At 35.3% G+C, this 20,515-nt stretch overlaps 1 protein-coding gene and 1 pseudogene across 3 annotated transcripts in view; both read right to left on the bottom strand.

The window, feature by feature from the left end:
- The window catches only part of LOC105710360 (putative ankyrin repeat domain-containing protein 20A3), an 80,215-nt gene that overhangs the window by 25,857 nt on the left and 33,843 nt on the right, over positions 1-20,515 (bottom strand). For all 3 annotated transcript variants that reach the window (XM_064373532.1, XM_064373534.1, XM_064373533.1), the window contains 4 exons: positions 16,439-16,494; positions 12,027-12,190; positions 3,158-3,341; positions 1,452-1,952 (listed from right to left, as the gene is read on the bottom strand). In XM_064373532.1, coding sequence (XP_064229602.1) covers positions 1,452-1,952; positions 3,158-3,341; positions 12,027-12,190; positions 16,439-16,494 — 905 coding nt within the window. The remainder of the gene's footprint in view (positions 1-1,451; positions 1,953-3,157; positions 3,342-12,026; positions 12,191-16,438; positions 16,495-20,515) is intronic.
- LOC135273827 (guanine nucleotide-binding protein G(i) subunit alpha-3-like) lies at positions 7,911-9,427 on the bottom strand (annotated as a pseudogene).

Here is a 20,515-nt window from a genome sequence, read left to right as displayed (position 1 = left end):
ACACATTTTTATTTATTACTGAATTCAGTGAGAGAAGCAGAATGTGTTGTCTTCCTGCCAAATTGGCATTCTCTTACTTACACAACAGATTCATCCCACTATTCAATCATCTTAGAAGCTCAATTTAACCTCAGATTCCTAACATTCAATCACCTGTTTAAATCCTTCCAACAGATTCCTATCTCAGAACAAAAGTAAAATTCCGATGGCCTTTGAGGCCCTAGGTGAACAGGCCTCTACCTCCCTCTCTGACCTCAAGCTCCTACAGCTCCCTCCTGTACTCACTCCGTTCTTACTACACATAAAGCCTGCCACCCCTCATTAATCTGAAAATGGGGATCTAATGCCCAACTCATAAATCACAGGCAGCTACAAATATCCTTGTACTGGACAAAGTTACACTCAAATGACAGTTATTGAGCCTTGAAATAAAAATTATGAGCTAATTATTAATACAAATATTCCAAGTAAATTATAAATACCAGTGGGAAGACTAAATCAAATATGGTTTTGCTAAAATTTACCATATTTATCCTAAACTATGATTTTATAACAAGCAGCTGCCTTTAAAACCTTATATGCTCATAAAAATACGCAATCTGGGACTGACATATTTTCAGATTTAAGTCAAATTCATATGAATAAAATCAAAGCTACATCAACTAAAATATATTTTTAAAAACTTAAGTATTACAAGACACAGCAATACACTTCAGTTCATCTGGGAAATCTATAATTAAGTGTCGAAGAAAATCACTTAATTAAATCTTAATTTGAAAATACTCATTTCAGGTGCAAGCATTTTCATTTATCTGCTTCATCATTGTCTTAACATATGGCAACATAAAGATGTTAAAATTATTATTTCAGCAGTACAGGACTATCTACCTTAAAATATGACTGTGTCTATTAAAATTTCCTAGGAGACACAACATCTTTCCTCAAAAGTAAATCATCTCTCAGCTCTACCTTTTATTTCCTGGAAACAAGGTATGTTGTTAAGTTGATATAGTAAACACATTCTTCTTTTCTTTTTTTTTTTTTTGGATTTTTATTAAATCAGCTTTGTTGAAATATAATTTACATATGATAGAATGTATTATTTCATAAAGATAGAAGAAAACATAAAGTTAGAAGATTTTTAGTAAATTGAGTTGTGCAGCCATCTTTACAATCCAACTTTAGAGGCTTCCCATCACTGCAAGATCCCTCACACCCATTAGCAGTCACTACCAGCTTCCAGCCCCAGCCCTATGCAAACAATCATCTACTTTCTGTCTTTATGTATTTATATTTTCTGGATGTTTCATGTAAATGCAATTATACGGTATGGTAAACACATTTTTTATTTATTTACTTTTATATTTGACTAGGTTCAACATGTATCCAAAACCAAATGTTTAAATGTTCTTTCCAGAAATTTGAAAGTATTTATCTTCCTTGATACTTACTTCTCTTTCTGCTTTCTCTTTCTCATGTTGAAACAGACGTTCTTCTAAATGATTACATTTTATTCGCATTTCAGAAAGTTGTTCCCTAAGAAACTCATACTCGTCTTTTACTTCAGAAATATCACTCAATTTTACTTGTACAGAAACATCTTGTGTTCTCTGTAAAGAAAGTTTGAGGTCTCTTTCTGTTTTCACCCTTTGATTGTGTTCACTTAAAGCAGCAGCCAGTCTAGACCGATAGGATTCAATTTCGGCTTCCAGTCTTCCTTCGTTTTTGTTTTTCTCCTTCAGTTCAGAATTGAGCCTTGTGAGTTCAGCTTTCAGATAATTATCAAGCTCAGCATTTCTTTCTTTAATAATTTTAATGTTCTCAAAATAATTATTTTCTTTTTTGAGGCTGTCCTTTTTGATTGTGTCCATTTCCTGTCTGAGTATAGCAATATCTCTCTTCAAAATGCCACATTTATGCATATCTATCATTTTTTCACGATTATGAAAATCCTAAATAAAACAAAAGAAAGTTTTAGCTAGTACTCAATAAAATAACATATCATGATTATCTCTGAAGTTAAATAATAAGCTGCACATCCACACACTGAAAAGATTAAGTGGATATTTAACAGGAGAAAAAGTTGAAGCAAAACTTTGAACCTTATAAAGCATAAATTCCAAAAAGTTCAAACATTTATTTGAAGTCAATAAATTCATAAAAATAAACACACACATGCACACACACACACAAACACACACACACACACAAAAACACACACACACCCCAGAGAATTTTTAAGACTATCAGAATTGGAAAAACCTTTACCTGAATTACAACAAACCTAAAAGCATAAATTAAAACATTAACAAATTTGATTAAATTAAAATATCACAAACAGAAAACTGCATTTACACTTTGATATCTAACCCATACACTACCCTATGGTAAGAGTCTTACCTTACACCTATTTGGACAGATAAAATTTCCCAAAGTTATTGAAGTTCTGTTTCCCTGATAATATTCTATTGCAATTTGACTCTTTGAACAACTTTTTAGTCAGTTATAAGAATTACATTTACTAAATCATAAATCTACACATTGTTCTAGTCACTCCTATATACATTCACTGATGAACTCTTTTAGTTACCACAGTTTTGGAAAAGCAAGGTTAAAAATATAAGTGAGCTGCAGGATTTTTCCCCAGGGCTTCTGACTCTACTTCTAGTTCTCCACCAGATCACAGTTACTTCTGTGGTGTAAATACATCAATACAAAAGAAACCTTTTATTTCAAAACACTAATAGTAGATAAGATAAAATTTATATAGCTCTTCTTAGGATGAGATTATTTGTGATTGCAATTATTTCTGTTTCCTCTTGATAATATTAGAAACAGTAATCAATATGAAATCGGGGAAAGTACAAGGAACTATTTTATTGGGAACAAAACTTTTATCAATAAGTTATTACTAAGTATACATTATGATATATTATTGTTTTCAAAAGCTCTTTGTAATAAAATAATATCCTACTTGGATGCCAAGATTTATAATAAATATTAATTATTGTACCTATAAGTGTCATCATTCATTTTTAAAGATGAGATAACATTTCTGGTTTGTTGTAGACCTAAATAGTATTATTAAATCAAGTGGATATTATAAGTAAGGTTGATAAAGTTAAAAATATAGAATTTTTATCAAAGATTGATTTACCTGATTTTGAGTATTTCTTAAGGTCTTCAGTTCCATCTCTAATGACTGAACAGTCAGTTCAAGTTGTTGTTTGGCTTTAACTTCTTCCATATATCGTTCCTGTCCCTTTTCTACCGCTTCCTTAATTGTTTTATACAGCTTATTATCATTACTTTTATCTTCATTTTCTTGTTTTAAGGTGCATCTGCAAATAAAGGCACTTATGTTAAAATTCATTTTGTTAGAAAATAAAAAGTTCATCTTGTGATCTGCCTCTGCATATGTTGTTCATTATCCTAATAAAATTTCTATGTTCTCCAATATTTTTCATCTGTAATTCTCAGATATTTAATTTCTCACTTCAATGTCTTCAAAACAATGAATATATACTTGAAAAGTAGCAAGGAAAGAATATTCTGCTAAGGTTTCTGTTACTAATTACTCTACTGTATATTATAAAAAAGGATGCTGGAGATTACTCAGTAAAGTTACAAGTTGAAAACTACCTTTTAAAATCACACAGTCATATTTACTCCCCCATTAGAATAGATTATTCACAATTAACTAATTTTTTTAAGTTGCTATTTACTGACAAGTGTATAAGTACACTAGAAATAAATTTTCATCTTTATGAAATATTGCAGGTATCCCTCCAAATGATTTACAGTGTAAGATGGCACCTTCAGATGTCTTTCACACAAAATGTATCTGCAGATTACTGTAATCCAAGACTAGGCTAATGAGGCTAACATCTGTTACCCCACACTTTTTCTATTTCTTTCTTGAGCAATACTTTCAATTCACCTTGTTATTATATACCTTATAAACAATTTTTAAATCTTTTTGGAACAAGACGTGATCTTATATTTAAACAATAAAGAATAGCAAATATTTTTAACATAGAACTTGAAATTTTATCTATGTAGGAAGGATGTGGAATAAACTAATCAGTAATCAATTTTCAATTCAGGTTTTGTTCAATGTATATTAAGAATAAAGCGGTATAAAATTTTTAAAACACTTTCTACATTGAGAAACAGGGCCATTGCTTACTCTGCAGGCTAAATTGTAAATTAATATATCCTTCTTTTTTTAGAGATGAGGTCTCATTCTGTCACCCAGGCTGGAGTGCACTGGGGTGATCACAGCTCAAAAAACCCTTAAAAATTTTTGTTTTGATGATTATAAACCTATAGTAATTGGGAAAACAACACTGTGAATAACATAACTAATAAAGAAATAGTATATAGAATACACTATATGTTACTATAAACCTATACTAATCAAAACAGTGTGATACTGATACAGCTTTAGTCTTCCTTATTCCAAATTTTTAGGACCACAGGTGTTTCAAATTTTAATTTTTTTTTCAATTTTTGAATATTTGCATATACACGATGAGATGTCTTGAGTGTGGGACCCAGTTCTAAACATAAAATACACTTACGTTTCATATATATATAAGCTGGTATCTAATTCTAACATAACAAGTTAAACTTCTTTGTAGTTTTAACTACTTTTTAAGGAGTAAACACATTTATAACAATATCATTATTACATACCTTTATAAATGTACAACGATATTAAAAGTTCTAACTGAAGTTATTATGTTAGGAGTTGAGCATGAGCCCCGAAGAATACAAAAAATACAAAAAAAAAAAAAAAAACTAAAACAAAGCTAATAATTCTTTACAAGAAAAATATATAGATTCATCATTTTGTTAAGAGTAAGCAGCTAAAACAACAAAGAAGCAATAATTGCTCTCTTCCTGAGAGCAATTATTAAAGAAATTCCTCTTCACCCAAGCTTTAAAAAATAGTTCTACATAGATTCTGTATTAGCCCAGAGAACTTAAACAAATTTACAAGAAAAAAACTAATAACCCCATCAAAAAGTGGGCAAAGGATATGAACAGACACTTTTCAAAAGAAGACTTATGCAGCCAACAAACATATGGAAAAAAGTTCATCATCATTGGTCATTACAGAAATGAGAATCAAAACCACATTGAGATACCACCTCATGCCAGTTAGAATGGTGATCATTAAAAAATCAGGAGACAACAGATGCTGGAGAGGATATGGAGAAATAGGAATGTTTTTACACAGTTGTTGGGAGTGTAAATTAACTCGACCATTGTGAAAGACAGTGTGGTGATTCCTTAAGGATCTAGAAATAGAAATACCATTTGACCCAGCAGTCTCATTACTGGGTATATGTCCAAAGGATTATAAATCATTCTGTTATAAAGACGCATGCATACGTATGTTTATTGTGGCACTGTTCACAATAGCAAAGACTTGGAACCAACCCAAATGTCCATCAATGATAGACTGGATAAAGAAAATGTGGCACATATACACCATGGAATACTACGCAGCCATGAAAAAAAGATGAGTTCATGTCTTTTGCAGGGACATGGATGAATCTGGAAACCATCATTCTCAGCAAACTGACACAAGAAAAGGAAACCAAACACTGCATGTTTTCACTCATAAGTGGGTGTTGAACAATGAGAACACACGAACACAGGGAGGGGATCATCACACACTGGGGCCTGGGGGTGGGGGGCTATTTTAGTTTTCTTAACAAAATATAAGTGAAAATTGTCATTCCTTTTATCCATCTTATTATAATTAAAACAAGCATAATTACCAGTAAAAGAAGAAAGAGTCACTAAGCACAATATTGGGTTTTTCCATCCATGGAAAAACATTAATATAAAGAATATAGCTTATTAGGAAGAGCCAAAAGTATCTAAAATATACATATAATTGTGAGGTAAAATTGTCAGGATGAACCAATGTCAAGCAGTTTTATTTTTCAATGAGAATTGGTCTAATGTTTAAAACAATACCCTGAGGTTAAACTTCATTCACTCCTTTGATAAACACTTACTGAACAGCTGCTGACTTTAGGCGGGGCCCCTTTCTAGACCCTGAGAATATGGTCGTGAAGAGACAAAAAGCCTACTCATGACTGAACACACAGTAACAATAAACACAAGAGAGAGAGGCAAAATATAGAGTCTATTTGAGGAGGAAAACTAAAGCAGGAAAACAAAACTGTGATGTGTTGAAGGGGAGGCTGCTGGAAGTACCAGAATTGCCGGAATTCTGTCTCTCTGCCACTTGCTGAGACAGTGGCTTTTCAGTGAAGAACTTAAGGAATGGAACAAGGCAAAAGTTGAAGTTAGAGGGATAAAGAGGCCAAATGATGCGGTGCCTTCTAGGTGATAGAAAACACTTCAGTATATACTCTGAAATGGGAGGCAATTAGAAGGTTTAGAGCAGAGGAATGGCACAAGCTGACTTAGGTTTCCATACATCTGCTGAGTAAAGATTTGGTGGGAAGAGGATTCAAATACATAAATAAATAAGAAGACCAATGAACTGTCTATTACACTCATCTCAACAGCAGGTGGTGGTTGGTGGGACACGGAAGATACGGCACTTCTGGATATATGTTGGAGGTAGTCCTGACAAGACTTCCTGACAGATGAGATGTGAGGTGTCAGGGAAAGGCATGAGACAAGGATGACACCAAAGGTTTTGGCAGAGCAACCGGGTGAGTTGCCATTGACACAGGTAGGAAAGGCTCTATGTGGGGTAGGTATGAGGAAGGACATCAGTAGATCAATTTCAGACCTAGTAAGTTTGTGACACCCATTAGCTAACCAAAGATGGATGTCAGGAAGGCAGTTTGATATTTAGGTCTGGAGTTAAGTAGAGAGATCTGGGCTGGAGAGATATACATTTAGGGATCACTAGCACATGCAAGGTAGTAAAAGTCACGAGAAAGTGGATCGAGGACTGAGCTCTGGGACACATCAGTGTTGAAAGATGTAGGATGAGGAGAAGCAAGCCAAACAGACTATGATGGACGGACTAGAAAGGCAAGTGATAGAGCCGAGTGTGCAAGCGCGCTGCCGAAAGCCAAGGAAAGAAAGTGATATGAAGGGACTTCTGATGGATTAGATAAAATGAGGTGTCAGAAATTATGTCTAGATTTGTCTTTTTTTCTCTTTACTCACCATTTTAATATTGCTGCCAACTATAACAGATTAAAAACGTACACATGACAAAGTGGAGAAAAGTCCCAAAATGCAACGGTTTCAGCAAAAGAACATACTGACTAAGGACTACTGCAGTTAACATTGCTACAGTAAAAATGATGGCAAACAGGGATTTGGCACCACATTTACAAAGTAAAAGCATGCACTGTTAATAACACTTTCCATGTCTCTCAACAGAAAAGGCCATGAAGATGGAAACAAGAGGCACCTTGTACAAAACTCCCTATAACTGAGACAAACAAGCAAGAATCAAAGTGGTCAATTTTGTAACTATCTAGCAGCAAAGTCACTGGTTCTGTCTGAAATTTAGCAATTTGCATTTCTGATTGGCAGCTGCCCTGGGTATGTCTGTATCCAAGAAGCTGACTTTATCATACCACATCAGCAGTAATTTGGTAATCTGCATAAACAAGTTAACCTTCAACCATAAGCTTAAAGAAAAGAGAGAACGAGAATCATATTGCAGAATTTTCCAATGTTACAATTTGGAAACCATAATGGTACTTTGAGCAGGATAATAACATAAACTTCATCAAAAAAGTTGTATTTATGTCCCCAGTTACTTATAATTACTGGAAAGAATTATAAGTAATTAAGGAAGTATTATATTCTGACCATACCAAGAGTTAAAAACCAAGAGTTCCTACTAAAGAGGAATATTTTCAAGATGATCTGGTCACATCATGTGCATAGTTAGGATTGTGTTTTAATAAAGATTCTTTTGCAAATAAAGAAATAAAATTTAGTAAAGTTATTCTTCTCTTGATGAAAAAACCTTAAAAATGAACCACTGATAGTTTGTTAAGAAGGGGAAAAAAAGAGTAAGCTACATATTTAAGTTCCAGAATACAGCACCTCAACTTCACATCTGCCATAAGCATTTGAGATTAAGAAATCCAAGTGATGTCTTGATGATCGAATCACACTTTACAGTTCTTCCAATTCCAATGTCTGACTTTAGCATCTCATGTCAATTAAAAGTTCCCCAATACAGAAGATTGTGCTAAAGAGTGCTAAGATTCTGCATGCTGCTGCCATCCCCTGGTCCCGTTCATGCTTGTAGCTGCCTCATGAGACAGCAAAAGGAGTCTGGTCTCAACACTCCACACTGCAGTAACTTTCACTAACATCCATGCTTTTCAATAAAGTCCATTCCTTTAAGTTGTTTTTAATGATGACATTTGTAACAGCATCAAAAAAACAAACTGCACATTCTTCGTGTCTGTAGCACAGGTGAAGTGAGTATAGATCTCCTTGGTATCTTTTCTTCTGTTCAGGTCTTCAAACTGGCATTGAATATAGGCAGCTGCCTCTTCATATGTATTGGAACCTGTGTATTCTTGGTAACAGATAGTTAATAAACTCCTCTTTATTTTTTCCTCAAAAAGGTCTTTCTTGTTAAGGAAGAGAATGATTGAAGTGTCTGTAAACCATTTGTTATTACAAATGCTGTCAAACAGTTTCATGCTTTCATGCATTCGGTTCATCTCCTTATCCTCAGCCAGAACAAGGTCATAATCACTGAGGGCCACACAGAAGATAATTGCTGTCACTCCCTCAAAACAGTGAATCCACTTTTTTCATTCTGATCTTTGGCCACCTACATCAAACATCTTGAAGTATAGGTCTCTGAAGGTGAAATGCGTTTCTACAATGCCCGTGGTCTTCACTCTTGTCCGAAGAACATCTTGCTGAGTTGGAATGTAGTTAGATTGGGATATTCTATCCAGATCATTTAGGTAATATGAAGCAGAATCATTGAGCTGATATTCCCTGGATCTGCTGAAGCAAACTTGTCCCCCACCATCTCGCCATAACCATTTAATCACTCCTGCTAGTTCTGGAGTCATGACTCCTTCTTCAGCACTGCCAGCTAAAACAAATAATTGCCGGGCATCATCTGCCCTGGCAGCTTCCCCAAAGTCAATCTTTAGCCGTCCCATGGCTCTGATGATTGCAATGATGGACTGTATAGTATTGCTGTAGACAACTACTTTATATTGTTTACATTCATCCTCTGAATAGCCATCCTCATGAACGATTTTCATCTGTTTCACAATGGTGCTTTTACCATGGTGCTTTTACCATTCTCCAGCACCGAGTAGCAGCAGCTTCACTTCTTTGGCCGCTTTTTCCCGTCCTCCCGTAAGTTGCGGTCGATCATCTTGCTTCGCTCAACTGCCGCCTTGTCTTCGGCGCTCAGCGTGCAGCCCATGGCGGCGGCGGGAGAGGGGATACAGGCCCGGGCTCACTCACACACCGCAGGAACTGCCACTCCGCAGGCTGAGGCAGCGTCTACTGCTGGGCGGCGGCCCTCTCCTGTCTAGATTTATCAAAGTGAAAATCAGTAGAAATCCGGAGAAAAGCAATTTTGGAGGAGTGGTGGGATTGGAAGTTACTGGAGAGTTCAACAGTGAGTGGAGAGAAAATCTGAGTCTGTGCGTACACACAGTTTTGAAGTTACTGGAGCAAGTTCAACAGTGAGTGGAAAGAAAATCTGAGTCTGTGACTATACAGTTTTTTCAAAGACATCTTTCTTATGTGGTATGATCCAGGATGACAGAATGATTATTCATCTTAATGCTTTAAATATTGTTTAAATTACACAGACATGGCATTTTTAAAAAAGGCCAGACCAAGGTATTAAATAATGCATTCACAAAAGACCACCTGAACATTTCTATGTAATATACACTAATTATCATTTTGCTAAATAAAGATCACAGAAAGGCTAAAAGTTTCAAGGGCACTATTTCTTGCTTGATAAAAATCATCCAACTCTAAAATATTTTATACTCAAATATGCAAAATAGTTTTATTAAAATATTATAACATTGAACTATATATTGAGTCCTATAAAATTATTAAAACATTAAATTCTATTAATAAAAGTAAGAGGGGGAGAGGCACAGTGGCTCACACCTGTAATAACAGCACTTTGGGAGGCCCAGGCAGGAGAATTGCCTGAGGTCAGTAGTTCGAGACCAGTCTGGCCGACATGGTGAAACCCCATCTCCACTAAAAATACAAAAAAAAATAGCCAGGTCTGGTGGCAATGTGTGCCTGTAATTTTAGCTACTCAGGAGGCTGAGGCAGGGAGACTGCTTAAACCAGGGAGGTGGAGGCTGTAGTGAGCTAAAATCATGCCACTGCACTCCAGCTTGGGTGACAGAGCAAGATTCTGTCTCAAAAAAAAAAAAAAAAAAAAAAAGTAAATGGAGTGAAATGCAGAAAATAATATTATTCTTTAAACTGAATTTTTGTAATTCATATAAAATGAAGTCACTGCTGAAAAATGTGGTGTGGTGCATACTGAAATAGCTTATCTTTTGAAAGGAAGGATAACAGTATGCATGAAGTGTACCTTTAAAAAGAAGATTCACTGCATTAGCAGCACCTTGGTTTTAGAGCAGGCATCATCACATTAGCACTTGTGGGTCACATCTAGCCCTCTGCTGGTTTTTCTAAGTAAAGTTTCTTTGAAACACAGCCATGTCCATTCACATATTGTCTATAACAGATTTTGGACTATTACAAAAGGTTTTATAGTCCACAAAGCCTAAAATATTTATTATGACTCAATAGAAAAAGTTGGCCAATTTTTGGTTGAGATCAAAGATCCTTTGATGCAATTTCAGAAGCTTTACCCCATATGCTGAAATGTTCACATGGAATGTGGATCCCCATGTGCAATCCCTTGGTAATATTCACATTAAGTTTAAGGACTTAATATTTAAACATTCATTCATTGAGAACCTAAAACAAAAACTTAAGAACTAGCAATTTTGTTAATGACAAGGTAGAGGGCCAATGTAGCATGCAGCTTGCTTTTGCAACTCAGTGGATATTATCAGAATTCTTTTAAAAAGTGGTTGAGATGTGTCATCAAACTAAATACTTGGAATATAATTTAACAGTGAAATAATCAGTGCACTATAAACATGACCTCATATTTTAATGGTTGCATATTACACTATATGAATATTCTTAATATAGGTATATAGTCTTTCATGTTACATATATTTTATGTATTAATTGGCCTATTGTTCATTATGTATAATGTTAATTATACATTAATTATATGTCCTTAATAAGTGCATGTGTGTATGTTTACACAAGTTATGTTTTCCTGTACAATCTAGTCCCAGAAGTGAAGTTGTCAGGTTAAAGCAGTATCAGGTTATTTGAGATTTTGATACACAGCATTAAGTTACCCTTCAGAAATAATTTACCAACTACATATACCAACGGTGTATGAGAATGCCTTTTTCCTCACATTTGCCAACATTAGTAATTATTTTTTAAATATCAGTATGACTTTTAAAAAATATATCTTATTTTATGTTAATTTGCATTTTCCTGAAAAAAAGACAGGGCTAAATATCCCTGGTAAAATTATTAAATTTGTTAATCATAAGGAATATTAGTCTGACTTAGAATTAGTGTATAGCACCATGACAATTATCTGCTGTTAAATACTGCTATAGGCAGCTAGGTGCAGTGGCTCATGCCTATAACCCCAGTACTTTGGGAGGCCAAGGCGGGTGGATCACCTGAGGTCAGGAGTTCGAGACCAGCCTGGCTAATGTTTCATTTTCAGTGAAATTTCATTTCTACTAAAAATACAAAACATTAGCCCAATGTGGTGTTTTTCTCCTGTAATCCCAGCTACTTGGGAGGCTAAGGCAGGAGAATCACCTGAACCCGAAAGGCAGAGGCTGCAGTGAGCCGAGATTGCCCCATTGCACTCCATCTTGGGCAACAAGAGTGAAACTCCATCTTAAAATAAAAAAAAATTACTGTTATAGGCTTACCCATCATGCTCTTCCTTCACCTTCTTGGGAAATTGCTGAGGATAAATTTTCTTGATCTTTCTTTGCTGGGCTAATCCAGCAGCAGCATCAGAAGATGTATTATCACACATATTTTCTGATAGTTTTATTTTTTTACTTTTCTTTGTATTCCTTCTTTCTTTGACCTTTAATAAAAGTAATATGAATAATAATTTTTTTTTTTATTCAACAAAAAGAATTCTTTATCTGATTTTATCACTCGATTCAGGTTAACTGTTACCACTTTAATCATAAGAATATTTTGTTATTACTTTAATTTTATTATTATACATAATTGTTATCACATACTTATAAGATATTCTTATCATTCCATCATTAAAATTGTTGTAATGTCTGCTCATTTCCGTTTGAATGAACAAAAGAATTTTCCAAAATTTCAAAAAGGGCTCTCCTCCATTTTGTGCTTTATTCCCATCCACTCTTTGCTATCTGATATGAATTTTTATGCTATCTGACTGGCAGAAACAGAGAAATAAAAAGGTACAAACATAACATATGTCTTCTGTATTTACCACCTTGATTTTACATGAAATAGCCAGACTGAGAGGATGTGACCTTGTGGAGCTTCAGGAACAGGAAAGAAGCTTTTCCTTTTCTGCACTAAGCTACTCTTTAAGCAACTGCCTTCTATCTTTACTTTTATAAAATCTGAATCCTGGGATATCGAAAAAGTAATGGTGCTCCCTTGACTATGGGAACCAAAGTTTGCCACAACACAAGAAGCAGAGTGAAACTTCTGAGTTGCTAGTGCAGAATTCTGGAAAATGAGATGCTTCCCAGATTTTGCATTCAATTATCACAAAAGTTGATAGGTGGAAAACTTGTGGTATAGTTATCTACGATAGCCCCATTATCTAAAGACGTATTAATGCTTCATCCAAAGCTCGTGAGGTGGCATTCCCTAGCATTTCATGGTGCCAAATAACACGACACAATTTCATATTGGTGAATTACATAAATTACCAGATACATTTATTAAATTAGTGAGATGTATCGAAAATGTAACTTGGGGTTGGGCATGGTGGCTCACGCCTGTAATCCAAACACTTTGGGAGGCCAAGAGGGGCAGATCACGTGAGGTCAGGAGTTCAAGACCAGCTTGACCAATATGGAGAAACCACATCTCTACTAAAAATACAAAAAGAAAAAATTAGTTGGGCATGGTGGTCCATGCCTGTAATCCCAGCTACTCAGGAGGCTGAGGCAGGAGAACTGCTTGAACCCAGGAGGCAGAGCTTGCAATGAGCTGAGATAGCACCATTGCCCTCCAGTGTGGGCAACAAGAGTGAAACTCCATTTTCAAAAAAAAAAAAAAAAAAAAGAGTAACTTGGGCAAAGCAATCTAATGCCTCAGAGAGTGGGAAAAGGCATCATCTGCTTTTACTCTGAAAGAAGAAAATCCCTAGATTTTTGCCTATCTTTAGAACACAATGTACAGAACTCAACTTTCTACTAAGGAGTCAAATGCTAAATTTTTGGCTGAGAAGTTATGCTTCTTATATCATGAAAATCATACACATCTAAACTTATCATACTTTATTAAACAACATATGGAAAGGTCTGATTCAACAGAAATATTGGAGAGTTGATGAGTTTTTAAAATATGTGGAAATATATATTTGTTTTCAAAAATATTTGAAATGGCCATGATGGAACTATAAGTTCAAACAGTTTGAGTTAAGTAAGCAGATAAACTTGCATGCATGGAAACACATTCGACAGACTCCTCTGGCTGGGAATATTCATTGCAACTCTCCAGGCTAGATGTGTTTTTGCCACTCTTCTCAATCATTGCTTCCCTCCCATCTTATTCCCATCCTATCATTTAAATAAATGTAATTCATTTCTAAATGAATACAGAAAAAAGAATCTAGAGCTTATTTCTTTAGCAATTTCTTTATGCTTCTCTGGTTCAGAAGGTCACATGGTATATGGCTGAATTAGTTTCCCAGACCATATGTCACTTGGAAGACTGACATGAGACTTAGGTTGATTAACAAACAAACATTATGAGAACATTTTCTAGAACCGTCATTTAGATAGCAGAACTCCTCTACTTTGACATATAATTACACATTATGATGACCCCACTGTAACTGTACACATGAGATTTTTTTTGAGTAGAAAATTAGACTGAAACAGATAATTGTTAATGAAAAAAAAAGAGAGGCAGCAAGTGAACATCTGTCTTTTTGAAGTTAAACTTTGTCTTTCTCCAAAGCCAGGAACTCTGCTTGTAACATGCCCACCTCATTCTTAAACCTTGGAATATCTTGCTGTAAGTCTTCTAGGTATATTTTTTATGTTCTGTCACTATGTGGCAGAGAATGACTCACATTTTCTAATTCAAGATTCACGCTTTTGTAGTTATTAACATTGAGTTTGTCATATAATGGCTTCTGGAACAAGCACTGTATTGGCTTTCTGTTTTTATAAGTGTCTGTAACAGGAGAAATATGGTGGCTTTCTATCTGAATCATATGCTTCATTTCTTTGGGGTGGGCAAACCACAAATCAAAAAGACATTTTGGATCTCTAGACTGAGGCCAATGCCTGATGTCTAATTTCTAATTAGTGGCATTTTGGTTTATATTTGTTGCCATTTGCATGTCAAACTCTTAATCTTCTTTCATTTTAGTCATAACTACTGGGATCCTTAATTTTTCAGTTTCTATATCATTATAAAAATTTTCTTCATCTGTGTTAGAAACAAGCTATGTGTCTGGTTTGTTATCATGTTTATAGTCTGATTCATTTTCATTTAAATGAGGCTGAGAAGATGAGTGGCAAGTGTATTTCAGGAACCTGGAGTGTGAATGGAATGGAAAGATGTTTGACATGTGCTTCCTCTGTTCAGGCGCTGCCTGGAAAGCCACAGAGTTAGCCCCTCCAGAGGCATCTTTCTCCTCACAATCAGGGAATCAGGGGCATGATTCATCAGAGCAGACGGCACTCTCTTTAAGTTTGTCCCTCCTTAGAGTTACCATGTAGGAGCTCTTCCTCAGGGCAAGCAGTAATTTTGGAGTTTTCAAACTTTCACCAATATTCAGCTCGAAACTCTTTGTCATGAATTTTAAAGGAAGTCCTGAATATACAGATATATTCCCTGTATCACAATTCTTCTGGTTCTTGAGACTTTTTGTTTTTTTATTTTTGCAGGTGCAAAACAGAAAACTAATTTGCTTGTTTTGTTTCTCAGATGCCTTTTCTGTCAGGGTGAATGTTTTAAAATTAGCTTTAATCAAGTATGAACAAAGACATATTAGAAAATAATTAAAATTTAACTGTGAAACTTAATCTATGTGTTGCTACTCTTAAGTTATGGGATTGCAAGTAAAAAGTGAAAAATAATTTGCCTTGCCTTAACATAGGAGAGAAGCATGAACCAGCAAGCTGAACTCTCAGTGTTTGTTTGGATTAAACTTAATTCAATATGTGTTAAATCTACCAGAAGTGAATTCACATATAATATGTAGTATTATAAAGGGTTCCTCTCTTAAAAAGATTTTACCTCAGCTGGTTCATATCAGAAATAGTGAGACCCTAAAGCGCATTTATATTTCTGAAGATTAACTGGAGGCTAGGCAAACACTAAATAATTAAGAGCCAAAGTGAACACCAATCAGAAAGAGAAGCAAAATTTTAAATTCTAATTCAGGTGATATACTATGACAATGTTATGTATCTTGATAGATTTCCTGCTTATATCCACTTCTAATATATTTTAAGTTGCACTAGTGATAGCGAATGGGTTTTAAAATTCACAAATACTATTTATTTATGTTGAAATAAAGTTATTGTTTGTACCCTGACACCAAAGGTCCCAGCCTACAAGGTATGATTGTCTTAATAGGCAACCGGCTTGACTTTTATGACCCCATTCTCTCCTGAACACAGACACTGAAGTCAACTGGAGACCACAAAAGAGAATAAATCTTTAAATTCAGCACTGGTGACCAGCAACATAAAACTGCAAAATTTGAACCACTGGCAAAGATGATTCCTTTAACATTAGTTGAACTCAGTGGCCATCACTGTTAAATTGTTCATAATTTCTATTGCTTAGTAATATGACTCAATATTTCATGTAACCTTCTGTATTATGAATAAGGTTATAAAAATAAAAGAGCAAGAGACCTCTAGAAATTTCTTGCCTCAATTCCAAGGATAAAGATAGCTATGAGTTACTAGAGGTGGCAACAATATCCTAAGTTTCATGACTGGTTAATACATTTTAAAAATTAAATATTAAATTATGCTCTGTTGGATTCTAAAAGTATAGTCTAAAAAGTCTTGTCATTTGGACTGTGTTTTGTTACTAAAGCAAAAATATATATATTAAACAAGAAACTTAAATTTAAATTTGTCTATACCTGTGGCTGCTTCTTTTCACTTCTTTCAAGCCTTTCTTGCTCTTCCTCTGAAGCCACTAATAAACAGATCCATAGATTTAGTTAAAATGAACTACTTAGCACAGTCAGATCAAGACTATAATCTTCATAAAAATGAATAGAGAATAACATTTATTTTTGACATTTTGACAGTTTGAAGGAAGCTTAATGTTTACTGAAATAATTACTTCTTTAAGAAATGTTTCTAATTATCCAAAACTTCAACAAACCACTCAGGGAGACACTAGATATCACCAGGTTCAAGCCATAAAAAATCTCAGGGTCATCAACATAAATAAACAAAACTGTTGGAAACAAAACACGATTTTAAAATACAGTGGAAATACACAATGTAACCCTTTCCTATACTTCATACCGGTATCTTTTTAACAACACACTAATTGAGTAGGCAGTTACTAATAAATTGCAAAATTATTGTTACTGTTCATACCTTAATTACTGTGCACTCCATTTTTTTACATCTCAAATGTTTTCCTCTACTATTCTGACAAATTTATTTTCATCCTTTAAGACTCAGAATGTAGGCTGGGCATAATAGCTCACATCTGTAATCCCAGCACTTTGGAAAGCCAAAATGGTAGAGTTGCTCAAGGCCAAGAGCTTAAAACCAGCCTGAAAACCACAGCAAAACCTTGACTCTACAAAAAATTAGACAGGCATGGTGATATGTGCCTGTAGTCCCAGCTACACAAGAGGTTTAGGTGAGAAGATCCCTTGAGCCCAGGAGTTTGAGGTTGCAGTGAGTCTCGATCATGCCATTGCACTCCACCCTGGGTGATAGAGTAACAACTTATCTCCAACAACAGAAAAAGGAAAACAAAAAAAAGGCTCATAATGCTATGTAAGGCCTTCCTTGAGTCTGGCTATCTTTCTCCATGTACACAGGTACTTTTTGTGGCTCCCTTCATACTTTGTCAATTTTTCTAGTGTAACTTGACCACCTGAACTGCATATCATGTCTTTACATGTCGATCTTCTTTGCTGCTAGGCTGTAGGGGACAATCTTTTGAATCATCTTTGTATAAACAGCCTTACTTTTACTAAATAATTATTTATTGAGTTCTTGCTAAGTGCTAAGCACTGGGATATAAGGAAGGAAAATAACAGCTGTCAGGAAGGCTTTCCTAAAGATCATGCCTGAGCTGAGACTCAGAGAGTGAGGTCAGCCAGATTAAGTGAGGCAGAGGGCAGGGAAGGGTGAGCACAGGCCAGGCAGCAACAAGAGAGGGAGAGAAGCCTCCAAGAGCTTAGGTATTTCTCTACAAAAGAGGAATGGTGAGGGGGGCACTACCAGCAACTCAGTAATTCCAGAGAAAAGGGCAGATGGGGAAAGGGCTACAGATGGAGATTGGGCAGAAGTTAGTTCTTTTTCTTTTTTCATTTTTGTTGAGACAAGATCTTACTCTATCTCCCAGACTGGAGTGTAGTGGCATGATCTTGGCTCACTGCAGTGCCACCTCCCAGGTTCAAGTGATTCTCCTGCCTCAGCCTCCCAATTAGCTGGGATTATAATAGGCACATGTCACTACCACCTGCTAAGTTTTGTATTTTCAGTAGAGATGGTGTTTCACCATGTTGGCCAGGCTGGTCTTCAACTCCTGACCACAAATGATCCACCCTCCTCAGCCCTCCAAAATGCTGGGATTACAGACATGTTCCACTGTGCCCAGCCCAGAAGTCAGTTTCTGAAAGCCTTATATAAACCTTTAAGGTGCTTGATCATTAATATTAATATATTCAAGAGTGGTTCATGGATCTACTTGCACTAGAGATAGTTAACTCTTAATGAGGAGCATGCAATTCAGAGGCATATAAATAAATGGACAAAGATAAAATATGAGACAATGTTGCAAAGATGATGCAGGCCTGAACTGAGATGCTTCTAGAAATATTTAGGCTATAAGTATCAGTGGCCCCTATAAGAATGAATTTTAATTGAATGAATAAATGTATCTATCTGGATCCCTAGAGAAATACACTCTGCTTATTACTTTACAAAAGTTATCAAATGAGAAGTAAAATAATATACATAAACTGTTTCAGTTACTTGTATGTACTTTATACTTTTTCTGTTTTAGTCTTACTGTGCTGATGAAATGCATTTGGGGAATTTTTTTTCTTTACAAAGATTTGCTCTTGTTGCCCAGGCTGGAGAGTGCAGTGGCATGATCTCAGCTCACTGTAACCTCTGCCTCCTGGATTCAAGTGAATCTCCTGTCTCAGCCTCCCAAATAGCTGGGATCACAGGCATGCACCACCACGCCCAGCTAATTTTGTATTTTTGGTAGAGATGAGGTTTCTCCATGTTGGTCAGGCTGGTTTCGAACTCCCAACCTCAGATGATACACCTGCCTCAGCCTCCCAAAGTGCTGGAATTAAAGGTGTGAGCCACCATGCTGGGCCACATTTGGGGATTTTGTTTGAAAAGTTCTACTTCCTGGATCTACCAAGCTTATGAGAAAATAGGAGCAAACAAGTCATTTGCATAGGTAAGATTTTGTGGCTTGTCATCACTACTCTAGAAGATTATCATCATGTTTTGTAAAACACAGTGTTAATTTTAGACTTAAGGGGATAAAGAAATTAAAACTATAGGGGTGAAAAAATATTGTATGATTTATTACGGTTGACCTGATCATATGACTGACTAAGGTCACTGAATTTAACTTGTATATAAAGTAGACTCCATATTAGCTGCTGTTAATCAATAGACTGGGTGTTCTAGCAGAATTAAATTTGATGCTCATATGTTATCTTTAAATGATACAGCTCTTCTTAAAACTTATATTCCTAGTGCATGATTATCCATTAAGACAAGGTGACGGAATGTGTGAATACAGCTGATGAGACACTACAAAACAAATGCTCAATGGTTTTCATTAATATTGGGAAAATCACCCCCCAGATGCCAATGTGTGATGACGTTCCCTTCTCTGTGTCTGTGTGTTCTCATTGTGGGGGGATTGGGGAGGGATAGCATTAGGAGAAGTACCTAATGTAGATAACGGGGCAATGGATGCAGCAAACCACCACCAAGACACGTGTATACCTATGTAACAAACCTGCACGATCTGCACATGTACCCCAGAACTTAAAGTATAATAAAAATAAAAAATAAATGTTTGAGATGATGGACATGCTAATTACCCTTATCTGATCACTATACATTGTACATATCAAAATAGGTACCCCGTAAATATGTAAAATTATTTGTTAATAAAAAATAAAATATTGAAAATAAAAATATATTGGTTAAATCAACACTATCATACAGAAAGCCATAGGCATTATTTAATATTTGGTTTTGGAAGGTACTTTTAGTGACACTGCATATAGTTACACCTAATAATTGCAAAATTAGAGATGTAAAAATTAATCAAACAAGCCACATTGTGTTTGAGTAGGAAATCTATAGATGTCTACCTAGTTTTCCCATCCAGCCCCAGAATTCTAAATATAATCATGGTACCCACACTCAAGTTTATGTTAAATACTAACCTCAATGAAATTACGCTTTCTCCTCACTCACTTTGTTATTTGTACGTTGCTTTCCTTGAGGAAATGCCTTGCTAAGAAGCGTTCTGTTTGGTTGTAGGCTGCATAAGAGGAGTAGGACATTTGACCACAAAATGACTTTTTAAAAGTCAGAACTATGGTAGCTTGAAGCCAACCAAGGTAATATAGAATAAAATTGTCTAGCTTCTTTCCTTCCTTGGTTTTCTTTCTACTCTAACAACTGTGATTCACATAGGTAATGAAGAGTATAATTCCCTGATAGAAACACAGCGCCAAGATTAATCCTTTCTTTAACTATGAAGTTCATGTGTCCAAAGTCTGCAGTTGCTGCCTGATTTTTGATCACTGATGGTGATACAGATAAATACTTATCATTAACTCTCAACTTCCCAAATCTTAGTAAAGTCTTACTATTGAGGGTCCGACTAGTAGCAATATAATCTAAATATTTGAAAATAAAGTTTTTATTGTTTTTATTGGTTAGTATGTTAATAGTAATACAAATTGTAATAAGGTGTTAAA

This window comes from Aotus nancymaae, unplaced genomic scaffold (assembly GCF_030222135.1).
Source record: "Aotus nancymaae isolate 86718 unplaced genomic scaffold, 86718_ANA_hifiasm-v0.15.2.pri h1tg000009l, whole genome shotgun sequence".
Lineage (NCBI taxonomy): Eukaryota > Metazoa > Chordata > Mammalia > Primates > Aotidae > Aotus > Aotus nancymaae.
This window is presented reverse-complemented; position numbering and strand designations above follow the sequence as displayed.